Here is a 20,956-nt window from a genome sequence, read left to right as displayed (position 1 = left end):
AATTAGTTGTAAAAGGGTAATAAAGTAATTTTATACAAAAATTTAATCTCAAATAAGCCCCTTAAAAACTCACTATAATTATCACATTTTACATGATCAAATTATTATTTTCTTATTTTACAAGGATTTATTAGTCATTCTCCCAAAAATGTATTTCTTATCTTTATTTTTTCATATTTTTTAGAGAAGATAAAAATGGAAAAAATTATTTTATAACATGTTAAATCTCAACCGTTCAAAATTTGATCCAACTATTGAGAGGTGAAGTGAAGAGTAAAAAAAAATTGCCCAGCCTCTCATAATCAACCAAGAAGGAAATATTTTGCCAAAAAAAAAACTAGGGAGGAGGAAATATGTTTGAAGATAATGTTAATTTTTTAATAAAAATAAGTTAATAAATTCTTAAGAGGTTTTTTGCTACAACTTTTTAAGAGGTTAAGTGGATTTTTTTTATGTATGAGAGAAACTAAATTTGAGCTTTGATGTATTTACCTTTTTTTTGTGTGTTTTTTATAGTTCATAAGAGGGAGGGGAGTATATAAATTAAAAGACATATTTTTGGACAGAGAAAAAAGTACATATTTTTCACAAATAAAGTTATGTTAAATGAATTATATTTTTAAAAATTTATATTTATGTTTTAAAAAGTAAGAATATAGAGTGTGTTTAATAAAATTATTAATTTGTATAATTTGCTATCTGAACTATGCCTTTTTCGGCAATAAAAAAGCGTTGATTACTGCCTTCGTCATTATTCAACGAATTAACAATTAGTTGCACGTTTTGACATTAATTAAAAACTGACCGCATTCGTTTCCAATTTTTTAACCTTTAAATTTATTGCATGAAGATTAAGAAATATAATTAATATATAAAGATATGATATACTTTATTGAATTTACCCTTCATTCATGAAGAGAATATATCGTTAATATGCTTATAATATTTTAAATTCTTTAAATACAAAATAGAAAATTTGCCATTTAATAACGTTTCGAAGGTTTAAAAGTATAAATAATTATAAACAATTTTTTATTAGAAAGATAAACATTTTGAAGTGGATGGAGTAACAGACAAGTTAAAAGATGGTAATTTGAAGGTTGGAAATTGGAATGAAGGATGAGGTAGAGACCTGTCTATGTGATCCCCCACCTTTTCGCATCTGAACGTCTTGATACGAAGAATATGCTCCCCGATTGGGCCTTGTTTGATAATTGATAGGGCATACAATTAATTGAATGTAGAATTAATTAGAGGGAACCACATCCAAAACAAGGTAAACAATTTATTGTCAAATAAAAACTAATAATAAATTTCATATTCAAAGATAAAAATAAATCAACATTTTTATTTTAATAACAATTCAATTTATATTGGTACTTGTCAACGAACAAATTTTTTATCATATTCTAAAATATGATTCTTCATATAAATTAATTATTTTGAATAAGATTACCTATAACAAATATATATATATATATATATATATAAAGAACAAAAAATAATAATAAATTAGCCAGCACTGCACGTGCATGCCCTGGATACAGTACCTGCATGCATTTACCATGTGCATCAAACAAAACAAATATAGGAGTTGAACTTTCAAGTTCAAGTTATCATTATTGCCTTTGTCTTCCGAATTAATTGGCTGTAGCCTTGTAGCAATTGACATGAATTAGAAACGGACCATCATTGAAAAGATGGGGAGGAAGGGCGAATAGGAAATACTCCATTTATTTTTTTTAATTTTTATGAACAATTAATATTATTCTGATCCTATTTATAAGTCGCTTTTAACATGTTTCATTAATACTCTATCTTAAAATTTAATAAGTGCTCAACTTTATTCTTATTAAATATACACTTTCAATAACATATTTTCTCTCTCTAACATTCAATGGAAAATAAAAAAATTTATGATGAAAATTTAATGACATAACTTATGAATAAGACTAAAAATATTTTTCTCTTCCTATCCTATAAACAGAATAAGAGAAAGTACTACTCGGTTACTTAATATAAAATCAAATTAACAAATTTCATGCTTATTTGACTAGTAAAATACTGTAACTTTTCTATTTTGATTTTCTTTATAATTAATAACAGTAATAAATTATTGTTTAAAAATTTAAATGATAATAATAAATAAGAGGTGAAATTGAAAAAAAATATTAATTATTCTTACTTTGTCTTATATTTAAGACTAAAAGTTAAGGACTAGAGGCAGTATTTTCTTAAAAAAATTAAAAATTTTCCCTTGAAAAAAAATACTCCCTCTAGATCATGTGGGAAAAACTCCGTTTGATTTAAAATATAAGACATACGATATGTTTATATATATATATATATATATATTAGAAATCAAGATTTTAATCAATTTTTTTAAAAATATAAATTAGTTAATACTAAATTATATTATAATCCAGTGGGAATATATGAAGAAAGAGATGAGGGAGGGATATTATTATTAATTATTAATTAATAAATTTATGGTGGATAGAGAGAGAAATCATGTGCGAGAGGGAGGATTGTTTGATTTAAGGTACTAGCTCGTTGCGTTCGGATTTATAAAATGTGTTTTCAGTGGTTTAACTTTTCATAACATAATAAGGTTATTATAAGATTAAAGTGTTAAATTGTCTCTCATTTTCTTCAGGCACATTCGATACCTTTGGATTAACAGCGGTGCAATATCACAACTCATACATTAAAAATGGAGCAATATCATCCATTCATTAAATATCAGTTAATTTAATTGTTAATTAATTGATTGAAAAAAATTATAAAATATGACTCAGAGAATTATAGACAAAAAATCATAAAATTATAAATAAGTAACAAATAAGAAAATCAATACCGATTTCAATTAAATCTCCTAAATTACATATAAATATAATTAATTGACTAATATTATTTTTATCTATATAAAGTATCAAAATATCATTTTAATCTCAATTATTTTAAGGGCTAATTTTATATATAGTATTTAATGTTGATCTCCCTTTAACCATGAACCAGGAGAGGCATTCAATAAATGCTATGTATTGCTATTCTTGTACTCTTTCTGTCTAAAATTATAAAATATTTTTAAATAAAATCACACATATTAATAAAATTTATTAAATATACTTTATAATTTATTTTTTTTAAAATAAAAATATAAATTTTTAAAAATATTCTTAATTTAATACTACATTTATTAAAGAATATTAAAAAAAAGAATATATGAAAAAAATAATGTTAAAAAATTATTAATCAAACTTTATTTTTGTTAAAGTATTTTATATTTTAACATTTTGAATCTCCTTCAAAAGTATTTTATAAGTAGCATTTAATATAGAAAATGCTCTTAAATTTCGTTAAGGACCCTTAGTTGTTGGATATTGGCCCTTAATTGCTGGACATGACATACGAAAGAACACATGTGTAAACAAAAAGAGATGAAAAATATTCAATGCCTTTTAAGGCATTTTGTTCCTGGAAATGCATGTGAAGAAGATTGGCTTGCCGGAATACTTTTGTAAAGTGAAATTAGATTGATTTCAAAACCAAAAAGATTGTAAGTCTGGACAAATATAAAATGACATCAGGAAAAGAAAATGACATATGGGGACCATATGGTGAGAATGAAAATAAATTAAGTCGAGTTAGACTTTGATCAAATAAATCTGAATTTGTATAATAAATCAAAGGCTAGAACTTGGTTTGAGGCCTATATAAAACTTTTTTCATAGTTTAAGTCTAAACTTACCTAAAGCCTAACTTGATCTGAAAGATTATTCAAAAACTTAATTAAAAATAAAATTTTTAAATATGTTCACATTTTAGTTTTAAACGTTTCAAATATGCTTTAAGTGTATTATAATATACAATATATAACTTATATCAATTACAATATATAATAATTAAAAGAACTTACCAACTATAATATAATGTAACAATAAAATAATAATATTAAAATTAATATATGAATTCAATATAATTGAAAATATAACTAAAAGTAAAAAAAATATATTAATTAAAAATTAAATGGTGAAACTAATATGTTAGTAATATGTTACATAATGTGTATGTGTAAGTAAGTGAATTTGTTAGGCTTGTGGGCTAAATTTTTAAAAAAATAAACCTAACTTATTTAATTAAATAAATTTAATTAAAAACTTAAATTTAATTGAGTTCATTTAATAAATAAGTTAAATTGAATTTAAAGTTCGCCAAGTTATAAACTCTTGCCTCTCTCCATCCCTACATCTAGGTATCACAAATTCACAATTCACCGGTCCATCACGACAGGAGATGGATTGAGGAGACCGAGGCTCCGTTATTGTCAGCCAATCACAGTTTGAGAGCACCCATTGACTTGGCTTGGCTTGGCTTGGATGCAGTTGAAAGTTGGAAGATAACACGTTTTCTCGGGTTGTTGAGCACAACAAATGCGCGTCAGCATCCTAGCTAGCAATCCTAACCCATCGTTTTAATCTCAATTGATCTCTATCATTTATTTAAATTAATTTTTAAATATTTTTAATATTATAATTATTAAAATAAAAAATGTAAAAAAATTTAATATTAAATCTAAACTATTTAAAAAATATGTAAATTATTAATTTATAAAATTTATAATTTTTTTAATTTTAAATTAAATCATTTAAATTATATCAAAATTGTCCAGAGTCTATTTAAATTATAAAATTTTTTAATATTAAATTAAATTGTTAAATTAAATCTGTGTTGGATAGATTTATAATGAACAGATTTATTAAAATTTTAAAAAATTTTATATTTTTATATTAATAAATATAATATTAAAAATATTTAAAAATTAATTTAAATAAATGACAGGGATTAATTTACACTGAAATGGAGGGTTAGAAGCACACGGTGTTCATCATAATGCAATTCCCTACACATGTTGGATGGGCGCAAAAATAAAAATAAAAAAAGGAGAATGATGGTTGCTCCCTCATAAAGGTTAGGATTATTAACAAAATTAAGTGAAATTTAAATTTCATAAAAATAATTTATATTTTCTCTTTTATTTTGATTATAAGACACTTTCAATTAATTTATTAAAATAAAAAATAACAATTAACTTATTGACGAATATGTTTGAAATGAAAAAAAATTCTAACTTTACCCATGTTAAAAATAAAAAGAGAGATATATAGTATATAATGAGGGATTAGAGAGATTATTTTTCCAACTATATCCTTATTAAATATCATATATAAGTTCTTTAATAATCATAGTTACAATTTCAATGCATTATTTTTTCCCAAAAAGTTTATAATAAATGAAGTAGGGTTATAGTTGAAAAAAATAATTATAAGAAATATCTAATATACTATATTTCAAACCAAACAGAGCTTTTAAAAGATGATCTATATTATGATCTGAAGGAAGTAAGTTCTAAAAGAGAATTAATGATAGTTATCTTTATAATAAAATTTTCTAAAATATATGTTGCAATTGCAAATTTGCAACTAAGATTCTTATTTGTAACTATCAAAATTGATATTTGTAACTTACTCTTTAAAAAAAAATTATTAAGACTGAACCATTATTAATTTTATCTTTTAACATTTTACTGTCATTCCAAAAAGCACCAAAAACACATACATAAAAAGTATAAATATATGCACTTGCTAATCAAGTAATTCCACATAATATAGTAATAATGAAACTGTTAATTCCTCAAGTTTGTCTCAATTATTAATTAGGTTTATTTAATTTATTTTAGTTATTGAATTGGTCCTTATTGTTTGAAAAAAAAGATAGCATTTTTATATTTAACATGAATAAGGAAATATTGATGACAACCATGTAGATTAATGAAAAATAAATATAATTATTTGGGCAAAAAAACAATCTCAAATTTTAAAAATACAGCATTAAATAACTAGATTTATATAAAAATTAAATTGTTTTGAAAGCTAATTTATTCTCATTTAATTACATATATATGCCAAGTCATTAACATATTTTACACATTATATTAATTTGAGAATTTAAGAAAATGAAAGGGACTAAATGTTAAAAATTAAAATTGAGGGATGAAATAGATAATTGAAATTTCATTATACCTATAATTGATTAACAATCTTTGCCTCTTTGGTTCTTTATCAAAATTTTGAAATTTTTGGTGCCAAACATGTGCACCAGAATGTGACTTATGTAAAGATCCAAATGTTATCACCATACTCTATCAGGTTCTTGTCATAAGACATTTTTTAAAAAAGATTGATAGTCCTTAATAATAAGGTATTTGGTGGGATATTATTTGCATTTTTGTAATATAACTATCATTTAATGACTTAACTACTTTTCTTTAGTTTCGGTGAGATGATTAGAAGCAGCACTGCCAGTGTTACTGGGGAGCTGCCTGATCCCATATATTTACTCGCCCTGATCGTGCTGGCAAAGGAATATCACAGTCCAGAAGACTTCAAATCCTATGAAATACAGCTCATCATGATGTTGAGAAACGTAGGCATGTAAGGAAGACCTGAAGCTGTTAATAATCAACACTCACTAGCGTCAAGTCCTGAAGCTGATAATCATCAGAATGATATTAGTGGCATTAAGATGTTGAAGGCCACAAGAAATTGTTTTTTGAAGATTTTAAGATGGACTGGAAATCGGTTGAAGCACGAGGGTAATACTAAAGTGGTTAGAAGAGATGAGGGAGAATCTGAGTGCGGCGTCTATCATATTTCATAACAACTATAACCTTTTAAGCTTTAATTAATCCACCAGGGAGAGCTTTATTGAACAAGGCTTATCTTCTAACGATGATGCCGGCCTCATTATTATATCTGCAGTGTTGTTGCGTGTGATCATAAAGTTTCTAGTGATGATGATCCGGAAGATCTTTTAGTCTTCAGTTGTCTTAGGTTTCTATATCTATTTGTTACATTCAATTTGTTTGTGCTCCTTAATTATTTTCGAGAATCTTTAATCATTGTGTACACAATAATTAATCTTGATGCAGATTCTAAATGGATGCAATGCAAGGCTGTCTACACAAAAGCTTGAAACATATGCCATTTCTTTCAACCAAAACAAAATAATCATGTGGTATAGCTTAATTTAAATGTTTCTTAGAAATACAATTTACATGCCTTGATTTTTAGCCTGGCAACAAAAAAAAAAAAAAATAATAAAGGAAGAAGTCTTAACACGTAACTAGACAAGATATGGTAGCTTGTTTATATCTTCAAGTTTAAAAAGCAAATTAAAGTGATCAAGTACTCCCACTAGCACATGAGTTAATCCGAAATTCTTAAGAAACCGCACATATTCTCGTGATTGCTTTTCTCAAGTTAAAATGACAAAATGCTAGGCCCAAGGGCCAAGGCCAATCTTTAATTATGAAGAATATATGTACAGAAGGAAATATCCATTTTAGCCACACCATCAACATAAAAAAAAAAAAAACAAGACACCAGAAATTAAAGATAAGAAGCATACAGAAAGGGGTGCTTCATAGAAGCAGAAGGAAAAAAAATCTCGCACAGAGAGAGAGAGAGAGAGAGAGAGAGAGAGAGAGAGAGAGAGAGAGAGAGAGAGAGAGAGAGAGAGAGAGTTGAACCAAGCAAAGCCTGAATCTTTGAGTTTTCCTGACAAAGGCAAAACTGTTTTTCATTTGAGACTTTCAAAGCTTTGGTGGAATTGGAGTCTTCCATCACCTGAGTTCCATAACTTTCCAAACATTTCAAATATATATTATATTTGCATAATGAAAAGTATATACCATAAATATTTTTTTAATAATTGTACATTTAAAAATATTTTTTATTATATGTCATAAAAAAAGTTTCAATTCATGAAACTGACTTTTGAAAAAAAAAATCTAAATACTAATTTTATTAAAATAACTGACTTTTAACCAAACCAACTTCTGTTATATGAACTTTTATTTGTTTGTTTGATTTTATCTGTAATAACAAAATATATAGATACATCTTTTGAAAGGCCTCTCTTAATGGCATTCCGATGTTTTAGTTTTCAAAAATATTTGCAATAATGGTAATCTCGAAGTACAATTGACGGAATAATTTGGCATCTCTCCAATATACTTTACTAACACGGCTGTTATTTAGTCTATAAGGTACCTTCTGTCAATTCCGAAAATCAGAGAAGTTGCAAGCTTGAAGAATGACTCAGGTTTAACAGTTCAGGATATGTTAGAACATAGTCCAAGAGACTTCAAAATCTGTGAAATACAACTCATGTTGATGAAGGCTGACAATAAAGGATTTGAGACTTCTGTCCCAAAAAAAAAAAGAAAAGAAAAGAAAGTATGAGACTTATATTCACACCCCCAGTCACCTCCAGCAACTAAAGATGTTATAGATCCCATCCAATATCAATGCCTCGGAACAATAATTGCTCTATTAATATACTCAAGTGTATTGCGATATGTTTCATAAGGATTTTAAAATGGATTGGGAATTTAATTAAACAGAGGGAAACTCAGACTGGCTAGAGGAGACGAGGGGGAATCTAAGTGATCTGGTGTCTACAGCGACAGCAACTATAACATATTTCAAGCTTTAATTAACAAGGTTTATTATCTCCTAACACTATGCCACCATTAAATGATTCCCTCACTTGCACCATCGATGGTAATAATGAGACCTTTTGTTCCTGACAAGCAATCTCATTCCTTCGCTTTCCAAATTGGTCTTCAGGGATATGTAATTCGCATATGTGTGTGTGTGTGTGTACATATATCAATGCATCTCCACCACTTCATCGCTTAGTGTAACTCTCTTGCATGTAAGTGGAATTCCGCTGAGGAACAAAATGTGATTTGGATGCTATCAATGGGCATTTTTATCATCACTCACTCTCACATGCATCCCTTGCCGTTGCATGACACAGATGGACTTAATCATCTTTTACATTGGACTTATGAGGAAGCAACTATTGGGCCGAAAGATGGCAATATTAGGTTTAGGGCTTACATTGAAGGAGCCACGGTATATGGATGGACGAGAAGGGAGTGTGGGGGCAGTGAATATTGTTGTGGATCATTTTCTCTGATTTTGCTCTTTCCCTATCCCATTGCTCTTATCAATTTAGGTTAGTGTGAATATGGAAACTTTCTTCACTTAAACAATAGTTGGGGGTTTCAAACCTAATTGTTAATTGGGAAAGGTCTATACTCTGCTCTTAGTATCACAAAGGAAATTAGTCTTACTGTTGGGTTGGATAAAAAACAAGTTATATGGTTTATAATTTATAGATAGGACTTCTTGTCACAAATTGTGTACATACACGCACACATATTATGTCTTGATAATTTTTTATCATCCGTAGTTTTGCAGTAACTTTTATGAAAATTTTAAATCATGTGTAAAATGTATCATTTACTCTATTGTTTCGTAAATTAATATGTGTGTGTGTATATTGTATTATTCACAAATGATGATTAAAAAAATTTAAGGACAATCTGCATATATATTTTTCAAAATTTAAGGATGTTATTTATAAAAAATAATTAAAAAATTGACTAAGAATCAGATAAGTAGTTGTAAAATTTTAAGCATTAAAAAGGATGTGAAAGGTTTGAAAAAAATAAAACGACATGTGAGAACCACGGAACCAAGGCACTTTCGCCTTGGGTTCCAGTCCCATCCCTTTATTTTTTCCCCATCCCAATCAACTAGAGATTGTTATAAGAAATATTATTAAAAATGTCGTAGATGCTATATTTCCAATTTAATATTACTTTTCCATTTCTTGAATATTTCTGTCGTTTTTAGGGAGAATCAAAGTTAAATCTGAACACATCAATGAGAATTAGATTTCTACTAAATTTTTTTTAAAATAAGTTGTAAATATTTATTTAATAATTCTAAATTTTTAAATTTCAATTTTAAATAAGGGACTTGAATTTTAAATGTAACTCTTAATTAACTTGTAACTAAAATTTTTTGTTTGTTATTATTTGAATTGATATTCACAATTTATTTTTAAAAATCAGGATATAGTTATCAAATTCTTGTTGGGAAATGTGGTCACATTTAATACTTGCTTGGTGAACGGATTGGCTCTAATAAATATAAAAAAATTAATGATAAGCCTCACAGAAAAATTCTAATCACTCAGAGGTCCCATGAAATAGATAAATAATTTTAAAGTCTAAGGGACTTTGTGTAAATAATTTCTGTTGTCTAATTCCTAGATTGCCCCTTTTCCTTCTCGTCATCTTCTCCCAAAAGTGCGTGTCCCTCGTCGTCTCTAATTGCGGCATTGCCTCTCGTGACACACCAGCGAACCTATGAAATGTCACCTCACTTGCAAGGTCGCCGCCGCCGCGAAGCTCTGTTTCCTATTCAAGGCCGACGCCATCACCGCCATGAAGCTCTGCGTCCTGTGCAAGGCTGACGCTGCCGTGAAGCATTGCGTCAATTGCAAGGCTGATGCCGCCTTGAAGCCTGCCATCACAAGCGTGTCCACCTGGAGCCCTTCTTCGATTCCACCGGAAATACACTCAGATATGGACATGGCGTTTTGACGTGCTAGCGTTATAGGTCCTCTCTGTTCTCTTTCTAGGATTGATTAATGAACAATATGAGATCAGGTTCAGTAGAATTTTGCAATTCCTCAACTCTTTGTATATCTGGGAATGTATTTCGCTTTACTTTCTCTTTCTTTATCTTTTCCTTTTACTCTTCCAGATTTTTCGAGTTCACTTTCTTTCCTCTTTAGTTCTTTCTCCTTTTTCTTTTTAGATTTCATCACAAGTTGTTATTAAAAAAAATAGAAAAATTAGATATGGTTCGACACGAAAATTGTTTGACACGAAAAAAAAGTATTATACTTTAATCATATAGGTCTCTTATAGCGGCTTTACAAAACGAATTGGATTTTAGACCCATTTTTTCTTTTTTTAAAAAAATTATGCTTAGCGAATATTAATTTCAGGCCGAACACACTTTCACCTCACTTATAATTTGTTCTTTGGTACAAAAAATCGTAATAATATTAAATTAAGAAAAATAAATTGATTTGAATAATCCAAAATTATAATAGAGAAAAACTGAAAAGCAAAAAAAAAAAAAAGATCCACTTGTAAAATATTGAATCTGAACTATTTTTCATTTAATCAAACAATGCCGAAGTATACACATCATGAATTTTCTTACACAAATTTAAGCCACAAGAACAAGTATCTTATTATCCCTTATTTGAGTATGTCTAAAGGCTTTTGACCGATCGAGTCAACCATATCTTAATCACTTTCGATAAGAAATGAGAGGTTTGGATGAAGATAAGCATTATTTAACATAGCTGAGTTTTCAATTGCCTTCATCCCACCAATGAAGTAATTTCGTATGTGGACATTATAATTATTCCAGACTCATCCATCAACGTCAATTCTCGCTGGACCTGTGCGTGCTGAATGAAATAAACATACAGATGCTATAATCGATTTTATGCCAACGAGGTAATTTAATTGATTTAGGGCCATTTTTAGCCGTGTAAGAAGATTTTTCCTTTAATTTTTTTAAAAAAGGATTAAGGTATTTCAGAATAATTTCAGATCTATCCCTTGGGTTATCATCCTCTCAAATAGGATAAGGATATATATTTTTGTAATTGCACAAATGCCAAATTATGATTAAGGGATTTGGGAGTCGGTAGCGATTTGTGCATTTTATGTAATTTTAGAGTAATTGGAATCAGTGCGAGGGACTTAGCAATAATTATCCCCTTTTTTTTTTTTTTTAGATTCCCCCATTTCGTGAAAAAGAAATGTGGGTATCTTTGGATGTAAAATCTGCGTATTCATGGAAAAGAAATGAGAGGTAGGATCAGACTGCTAAGTACGATAACGACGACATTTGTGGTCGTGTGTTCTCAGAGTCTTATCATCTCACATTTATTATCTCTTTTTTGTATTTTTTACTACTAAATACGTTAAAGACGCGATCATGGATCCTCTAATTAATACCCCGCCCCTCTAATAGTCTTTTAAATGTCTCAACTACTTTATAGCTTTTATTCTATATAAAATGAAAGAGATTTAGATATCTTTTATATAATGATTGATGAATAGTATAGTTTTAATTTTTTTTTTACTATTTTTCAAAGAAAATAAATAAAAATTACATAATTGTTGGACAGTCGAAAAAAATTAATTAATGCAAAATTGCATCATTTCATCACCATAAGATATTAAGATGTCTCTCAATTTATGTAGATTCTAATAATTAAAAGAAAAAAATCAATTAAAAAATTGGGACATCACGAAGAAGCATTAGAGAGTAGGACATTAGAAGTCCCAAGCTCTGCAAGCAGTGCATTCATCACAGTCAAAAATCTAGGTGTGAAGGACACACACTAACAGCCCATTTATATATAAAGGGCACTGTGTAATATAATGAAGCGTTATATCACAAGAGAGATGGAGGTTGAACTCAACCAAATAACATCTTCTGGCCAAATGAGCCTTCTTTATGAGGCAGCATATAGTGGGGATGTATCGATGCTTAATTCATTGATACAGCAACACTCACATATCTTGCACAAAACTTCACAAACTGCCTTCGCCGAAACTCCTTTACACATCTCATCTTTGCTTGGTCACCTTCAATTCACAAAGGAACTTGTCACTCACAAACCCAATCTTGTCCTTGAGTTGGATTCCTCCCGAAAGACAGCCCTCCACTTGGCTTCTGCAGAGGGTCACTTTCTCATCGTAAAGGAATTGCTTAAAGCTAAAAACGAGCCATGCTTGTTTCCAGATGAAGAAGGAAGAATTCCTCTTCACTATGCTGCTATGAGAGGAAGGAAAGAGGTTGTACAAGAGTTGATCAAAGCGAAGCCAGAGTCTCTGAGTTTTCGTCACCAAGGAAAAACTGTATTTCACTTGTGTGTCACATACAACCATCTAGAGACTCTCAATGTTTTGGTGGAATTGGAGTCTGCCATTACTGGCAAGCTTCTCAACTTCACGAGCTCGGATGATGCTGGAAACACCGTTCTCCATTTTGCTACCATGTTGAACCGAGTTGAGGTACAATATTAATTCTTTTGCTATCCCTTTTCTTTTCAATTCTGATAACAGTTTCTTTTTTAGAGTTTACATGCACTTTATTTTTGGTTATATCAAAATGACTTGAATCTTAATCAGTGGTTACTACCATAACTCACCTCACTTCTACGACATATACTAGCACGTGGGAGCTTGATGCAATGTATTAACAATAATGCAATTTAACAATTCCGGTATTTGTCGTATGGTAGTGTGTTTTAGTGATCAGTGGGACAATAAGGCTTACTGTCGTTATAACATGATAGTGTGCCATAAATATAACTAATTTATTATTCCTTTTTATATATCTCATATTCAAACTGTTAATTTATTTATGTTAAAACAAATCAAAATTCTTACTCATCACATTCTTTGGTTATTTATGATTAGATTCCTTGTGGAAATCCCAGTAATATATATATATATATATATACACACACGTTTAATTTATACATTTAAGGCGCCAGAAAATGAACTTTGAATACTTGACTAACATGTTTGTTATTTAGGTGATAAGCTATCTGGTGTCAATTCCGGAAATGAGAGAAATAGCAATTTTGAAGAACCAGATGGGCTTCACAGCCCAGGATATCGTGGAACAGAGTCCAATAAAAGACTTTAAAATCTGCGAAATACAACACATATTGACAAAGGCTGAAAAGGAAGGATTTGAAGCTGATCATCATCATCCACACCCACCTCAGAATGGTAATTCTTGTATGAAGATCTTCAAGGGGATCGGAATTATGAAGATTTTAACATGGGTAGAATATTGGCTGAAGCATGAGGGTAGTTGGTTAAAAGAGATGAGGGGGTATCTGAGTCTGGTGTCAACTGTGATAGCAACTATAACCTTTCAAGCTCTAATTAATCCGCCTGGTGGCTTTATTCAACAAGGCTTATTGTCTAATAATGAGTATAACACCTCATCAACTGAACCCCCCAATATCAACTCATCAGCAAATTACATCTAGAACTGCACCTTCCTTCATAATAAAAAATATTGTCCAGGAGAAGCAATATCATCCTTTAATCTGCCCATGCAATTTCGGAGGTATTTGGTTTGCATTACCATCTCTTTTTTTCATCACTTGGTGTCACCCTCTTGCTTGTAAGTGGGTTTCCTATGAAACATAAAGCTGTGATATGGCTGCTATCAGTAGGCATGTGGATCACTCTCTCTTCCCTTGCGCTCGCCTACTTATTGGCCTTCGTAATTGTGCTCCCAGTTCAACTTGAACTGGAGAAATCAATTCTGATTACGATAGAGGTAACATTAATGGTATGGTTGATCTTGTTTGTGCTAATTTTGGTGTTAATCACACTACGCTTTCAATTTTGGATTGGGAAGAAATTTGTCAAGATAATCAACAAGTCAAGAAGTTGGAGGAGAGAAAATGGATGTTGCAGATTGGCACCCGCGTTTTTAAGGCTAATTCTTATTATTGTTGTGTTAGTAATCTTGTGCTTCCAATTATATGTATTAGTTTCCCTTGTTGATTTCACTGTTATAGAGGTAAAATATGTATCCGATATTGTACGTAATTAAATATAACCTGCAGCGTGTTGTACCATATGTGATAATAAAATTGCTAGTGAAGAAGATCATTTTGTGTCCAGTTTTCTTATCTTAAGAGCGCGCATTTTCAGATTGAAATGAAAAGCTTCTATTTGAAGCATTTGAAAGGAAAACCCTCCATTCATTGTTGAAAGCTGAAAAATTACTGTTAAAAGTTTTTAAGGGTGACAAAAAGTCACTACAATATCATCATGAGAACTCTTATCCCTAATTTTATCTATGGTAACAATAAAAGTTGCCGCTAAAAGTTGAGAATTAGTGGTGACAAATATTGTTATAGAAAGGAAAATTTATCGTCACAGAAAGTTGAGAATCATCAGTGACAAATGTTGCCGCTAAAAAATAATGTTGTTTACCTACCCACATTTTTCCATGCCACCCTCCACGTGACGCCATACCTATATTTTTATTTTATAAAGTTGCCTCCTCTAAAGTTTGAACCCATGAACTCTTTTTTTGTGGTCCAACCATTTTTTCACTGAATTAGAATAAATCTATAATCTATTATTGTATAATTAAATGTGTGTGTTATTAAACTATACAAACACATATATATCTTAAATATTTAATATTATAAAATATCATTACTATTATCAAATATTTAAATTTAATTATTTTAATTTATTAAAGTTGCAAATTATATTATTTATTTTGTCTAAAGTAAATTATAAATATAATTGATACAATATCATTTGTATTATTTATTTTCATTTCTTTTACTTCTTGAGGTTATTATATCATTTATTTTAATATTCATATTTATAATTGTAATATAAAAAATATCTAAGAATAAATAATAAAAATATAAATGATTATACATTAGTTCATAATTATTTATTTTTCTAGCTAGTTTTATTTAAAATTTTAGTTTTACTTTTAATTAACAATAACTCTAAAGTAATGTAATTGTCTTGTTTTTATATTAACATTTTACTTTTTTAATTAATTTTCATTTTTAAATTATAATTTTATAAGAAAATTATACATCTAGTTTTTTTATACTTATGTCGCAAGATAACATCAAACAAAAAAAAAATTATATAGCATCACAAATATAGATATATTTCATATATTGTAAAAGTTAAAAGTAAAATTTTAGAATCTCTCATTTTTCTTCTTTTCATTTCTCTCTTTCCTATCATTAACCATTAAATTGAGAACATCTAAATCGACATCAAGCTTTCAACAATGACATTTAAAGTCACTGTCAAAAGTTTTACTTTTTATGACAATCCTAAAAAGTCACTGCTGGTTGTCAACTAAGTCGCCACTAAAACTTAGACCTTCGATGGCTATATACCCTTGTCATCATTGGAAGTTTAACAATTAGCGGTAACTTCTTGAAGTCGTCAATGAAAGTAAATAATCTGCGGCGGTAATAAAAGTCGTTACTAAAAGTTTGACTTTAGTTGTTGCTAAAAGTCACCGTTGAAAGTTATTATTATTATTATTATTATTTTTGATAGTGATTGGTGGTTGAGCTTTGTAAATGTAATTGCCTATATACCTTCTTATACTTATATAAAAACTAGCGTCTGACCCGGAAAATATCGTGAAATTAGATTAGATCAAATGTTTGTGTAAAGTTATGTTATTAGCCAATAAAGTGAAGTAAATTATGAAACATACCGGTGATGATAGGCTATTTATTTGAATTATGAGTAATGAACTTGTTATTTACATTTTTGTTGGTACTAGTCTTCAACTTTACATGGGGCCACATAACTCTTAATAATAAAGAGAACAATTCAAGGAATTTCCTTTGTTGCACCCCAAACAACAAACTGGTGTTACATATACATGGTTCTAAATACAATCATTATCTTTCAATCCCTTCCTCCATTTTTCAGAGTGTCATGTCATCCTCCTCTTTTAGTGCACATTACTGGAAGTCTAAAACATAAAGTTGAATATAATGCCTTGCTAACATGCAAAACTTTTTTGGGAACTATTGTATTTTATACAAAGAGCTTCTTGTTCATATATCAAGAAAAGAGCTTACATGACCATTAAATATGGACGTGGAGTTGGGAAACCTTTTAGCTCTTTAAGAAGTGAAATTTAACTCATCCCCTGTATTTTTTCCCCCTTTCAATAAAGCTAAACCAAGAATCAAGCAACCATATCTTCAAACAAAAAGTTGTTTAATAAGCAATCTGCAAGCATGCAATATATAGTCCCAATACTCCTACCCAGCACATGATTTGTGAAAGCATTTACTAAAATAACATTGTTATAAAAATTTAAAATATGATTTTATTATATTAATTATGTATTAATATAATAAAACTCCAAACATTTAGGTACTCTCTCTCTCTCTTTTTTTCATTTCCTCTTTATAAATTGCATCTTGATCTTTATACAAATCTTCTATATCTGATCATTTTTTATCTTACTACAGAATTATTTATTGACCAAACATGTTTATGAATGCGAATGATAATGTAAATATACAGCTAAAAGAATGAACAGTGTCCTTTTCCAGCAAAACTGTTCATGTTACACTGGGAACATCATAATCAATAGGCAGACAAATATTTAAGAACATAGTCAGTTAAAAATTTCTTAGGGAAGCAAAAACACACGGTTTCAATCACAAAATTCAAAGTAAACTAACATGCATTACTCCAAAGACCTGAGAAAAGATCAACTAAAAGATTTATCATGACAGATGCGGATCTTACAAAATGACTTGAGTTGTCATTTCTCAACGTCTTTGCATTACAAGAGGCTTCTAGTATTGGATTAGTCTTCAATATCTCATACTCTATTCCACTTCCACCACCCAAAGCAGCCAAGTAATGCATTGTTATCTTTGCTGTGTAAGTTTTTTCAGCTCCACTTTCGCCGCTGAACATGGTAAGGATAAATCATAAATTAAGTCCCAATGTACACAGCATATACAATAAACAGTTAAATGATGTAATATGGAGGGTTCACAATTTTAAGGAAAAGTGAAGAGCCAAGAGCAAGATTGACATAATAGAAAACAAATTCTAGACACAAGATGGTGGAGAAAGCTTTTAATTCAATAAATAAGGACAGGTTGATCTCAAATACAAATTTAAAGTTACCAGAATTTTGTTAATTAACTATTTACTGACCTTATAATAATGGATTGATTTACTTCATCTGGGAAAAAAAAAGCAAGAATAAGAGTAAGAAATGCTTAAAGCGAATGAGGGTTTCTAACAACTAAACCTCTTTTATATTTACGTAGGCACACATATATGTATCTATGTATATTATGTGTGGGAAAAGAACATGTGACCTCACTTCCTGGATAGCTTTGTCTATAATGGCATATACATGAGGGCTTTCAATTATTCTACGCTTGCATGCTTCAATATAATCATTTCCATAGACACGAACTTTCTTAAAGGGATTAACAGCAACCAAAATTGGCCAAGCTTTCATCTCATCGCACAGTTTTATACATAAAGATGTTACAATAGGTTATATTAAGGACACAATGAAGACAGGACTTCAAAGATACATGGACTTACATAAATCATATTTTGATTGGATCGTGTTGCAAATTGTAGAAAACCAAATGTTCATTTAAATAACTAAGTTGCATCAGATCATCCACTCCTTCAAGAATATCAGAATTTGCCGAGACCAAACTTTCACCTTTAAAACCTATAATAAGGAGAAGAGTATAGTTAAACAGACATTCAAAAGAAAAACCATTCAGTAGAGTTCAAACCATTTTACCTTTCCATTAAAGTTCAAACCATTTTATCTTCCCATCAAGTAGTGAAATGACAGATTTAGTTCTGGGAAGTTGATATTATCTTCCCCAACTCCCAATTTCCAGTTGGAAGTTGATGCCAGATTGAAGCTTTTGAAATAGTGAACTTAAGAAGTAAGAGAGATGTTTAATATATTTTATTAATCTGAATTTAACGTTAATGATGACAACTGGCACCAATTCTTCAAACTATTGTGAAAATGACTTATATGGCCATTTCTGCATTTAGAGCATTTATAATTATAATTATAATTACAATGCATAATAATCTTACAAAGAAAACATCCAAGGCTTTCATGAATATACGCCCATCACCTAGTATACTACATTCAATAGACAACTATGTTAGCGCAAATAGATAATACATAGTTTCCCATCAGCTCATTTTCATTTTTAGAGGAAAGAAACTTAGTTTCCCATCAGCTCATCCAGTATAATACAGAGTTTCCCATCAGCACATGTAGCGTGATACATTCAAAATAGCATTAGAGGCAAGAAACTTAACAATACGTAGTTTCTCCCATCAGCTCATTTTTATTTTTAGCATTCTACAAAACACCAATCCAACTGAACATAGGACTAGGATGCCACGGCATGTCAGAGGAACTAAAAGATTGTCAATTATTCTGCAAACCATTGTATCCTAAAACCTAAAGCCTAGATGTAGCTCTGTTTTTCAAGCAATTCCTATCATGTTCTGAACTAAGAATCTGATGCTCCCATATACAGACATCCATGTCTTAAGAGTTTTAGAGTATTAAATTGATTGATAATGACGCCATCGTTCAAAGACCAAAATAAGGTTCTTGTCAAAAAGCAAATAGACCCTATTTTAAGCATCCCCTTTTCACATCCTCGAATCAACTATTCAACTTCAGTATCTTACATGTTCTTTAACTGATAACCCAGTCACTTATGACCTCAGAAGGGCTCACCATCCCCCAAAAATATTTATAAAAATACCTTAAACCTCATGATTAGTCTAAGGACAAAGATGCTTTTTGAGAGAGCTCACAAGCAATACAAATCATCATCAATCAATATCAATAATCAATAGTACTATAAACAACACACAATTGCTTGTGACTCTGTTTGTGCGTATAAATTAATCCTTAATCAGCAACAGGCGTATAAATTAATCCTTAATCAGCAACAGGTATATAAAGTAATTACTGATTATTGATTGCCAATATGCATAATAGATGCAAACATAATTTTAAGACTGAAACTTCCAATTAAAAAATTGAGATTGCAAAAATTTATAGACTTGGCATTCCCCTCCTTTCACTCAGGATGTTTGCATCCTCGGTTATGCTACTGGGATGTATTTAATTGATTTTTAAAATAGGTGCCAGTTCAGAGAGTTCAATGCCGATTCTCCCACGAACGAGTTCAAGACATGAGCAAATGAGATTTAGAAGATGGTACAATAAATAGGAAAATAACATCTCATTATATTACCTACTCATTTTTGCTCATGACCATGGTCACCATGAACGGCTCTTGATCTTCGGAAACACTGTCGTTGGAGAAACTCAAGCGCAAATTTCCCTCCTGTCAATTTCGTCATCGTATCGCACTCGAGAGGAGTCGTGTGTCATCCTCGACACCACCATCTTTGGGAAGATCAGGTCTGGAACCTTGAATCTGGATCCGTCTCTTCGTCCGGAACTGTTCCGTCTAGAGTTGGAGTTTTGGAGGGTGATGAGACTCAAGACGGAGGGAAGGATGCAACCTGCGAATGCTATGCTGGTTGATGCCTCTGGGACTCCCCAACCCAAAGCCAAACGCACGAACAAATGGCAAACCATAAACTTGACCCATACTACAAGAACAGAAATATGGGCAAATGGAAATTGTGCACCCTAAGAAACGTGGAGAGGAAGAAAAACATTAGCGTGCAGACCAAGTTGGGATGGAAACAACAAAAAATCAAGCACCACCTGCCCAAACCGCCGTGTGAACTCTGCACTGGAATAGGCGAAAAATCCTGGACTTCAAATTGGGAAGCACACTCGGCGGGAACCCAACTTGATGCCCAAGAAAATCCGAAACATGGTACAGTGAGGAGGGAAGAAGTAAAGAGGAAGGAAAAGGCACGGAAGCAACCCACAATCGAAGGGCATTTCCAGTAATTTACTATATAGGATGATCTGACACCCTACCCAAGGCAGAATGACGCCACAACGTCCCTTGCAAGGCAACCCCCAGACATGAGACAACCCATAAACTGACCCATTTGTGAAAGATGCGCACAAACCGAATCAGGATAAGTACTGTTAAAGTACTGTAGCTGGTTTTCTAAAATTTAGATAGGAGATTGATTCTTCCAAGATTTGTTACTAATTATACATGCAAGATTCTTAATAAACATTTAAAATTTTGGGACCTGGGAAAACTACGAAATACTATCCTTTCTATGATGCCGAACCGGAAAATAAAAGAAAACGAAATGGGGGGACCGAGGAAACAAATTAAAGCACCTTCTCACCTAAGGTTCCATTTCCAGCCTATTGGACTAGAGAGATGGAAGCCGAGGTAACTGACCTCGTTCAGAACTAATCCACATCCCAAT

At 30.5% G+C, this 20,956-nt stretch overlaps 1 protein-coding gene and 1 long non-coding RNA gene across 4 annotated transcripts; one reads left to right on the top strand and one right to left on the bottom strand.

The window, feature by feature from the left end:
• Positions 1 to 12,401: 12,401 nt before the first annotated feature.
• Positions 12,402 to 14,651, top strand: LOC129289614 (ankyrin repeat-containing protein At5g02620-like). The gene is made up of 2 exons (XM_054926405.1): positions 12,402 to 13,030; positions 13,558 to 14,651. The coding sequence occupies exons 1-2, from the start codon at positions 12,419 to 12,421 to the stop codon at positions 14,020 to 14,022; spliced, it is 1,077 nt and encodes a 358-aa protein (XP_054782380.1). The 5' UTR covers positions 12,402 to 12,418; the 3' UTR covers positions 14,023 to 14,651.
• Positions 14,652 to 17,065: 2,414 nt separating this feature from the next.
• Positions 17,066 to 20,956, bottom strand: LOC129289699 (uncharacterized). 3 transcript variants are annotated; one of them, XR_008588192.1, is made up of 5 exons: positions 20,325 to 20,482; positions 19,843 to 20,246; positions 18,134 to 18,269; positions 17,732 to 17,759; positions 17,066 to 17,477 (listed from the first exon to the last, which is right to left on the bottom strand). It is a non-coding gene; the product is annotated as an uncharacterized LOC129289699 (long non-coding RNA). The 3 variants fall into 3 exon arrangements; XR_008588191.1 differs by lacking the exons at positions 17,732 to 17,759; positions 20,325 to 20,482 and adding an exon at positions 20,873 to 20,956; XR_008588190.1 differs by lacking the exon at positions 17,732 to 17,759 and having other exon boundaries at positions 20,325 to 20,481.

The sequence above is a fragment of the Prosopis cineraria genome, unplaced genomic scaffold, assembly GCF_029017545.1.
Source record: "Prosopis cineraria cultivar Desert tree isolate PC_DT_omini unplaced genomic scaffold, ASM2901754v1 PC12, whole genome shotgun sequence".
Taxonomy (NCBI): Eukaryota; Viridiplantae; Streptophyta; class Magnoliopsida; order Fabales; family Fabaceae; genus Prosopis; species Prosopis cineraria.
The sequence above is the reverse complement of the archived record's forward strand: the minus strand, read 5'-3'. Positions and strand labels throughout refer to the sequence as shown.

Bases quoted from the DNA above. Each gene is read 5' to 3' on its own strand.
- LOC129289614 (XM_054926405.1), top strand. From the start codon at position 12,419: ATGGAGGTTGAACTCAACCAAATAACATCTTCTGGCCAAATGAGCCTT. The intron at 13,031-13,557 runs GTACAATATTAA...TTTGTTATTTAG, and splicing joins CCATGTTGAACCGAGTTGAG to GTGATAAGCTATCTGGTGTC.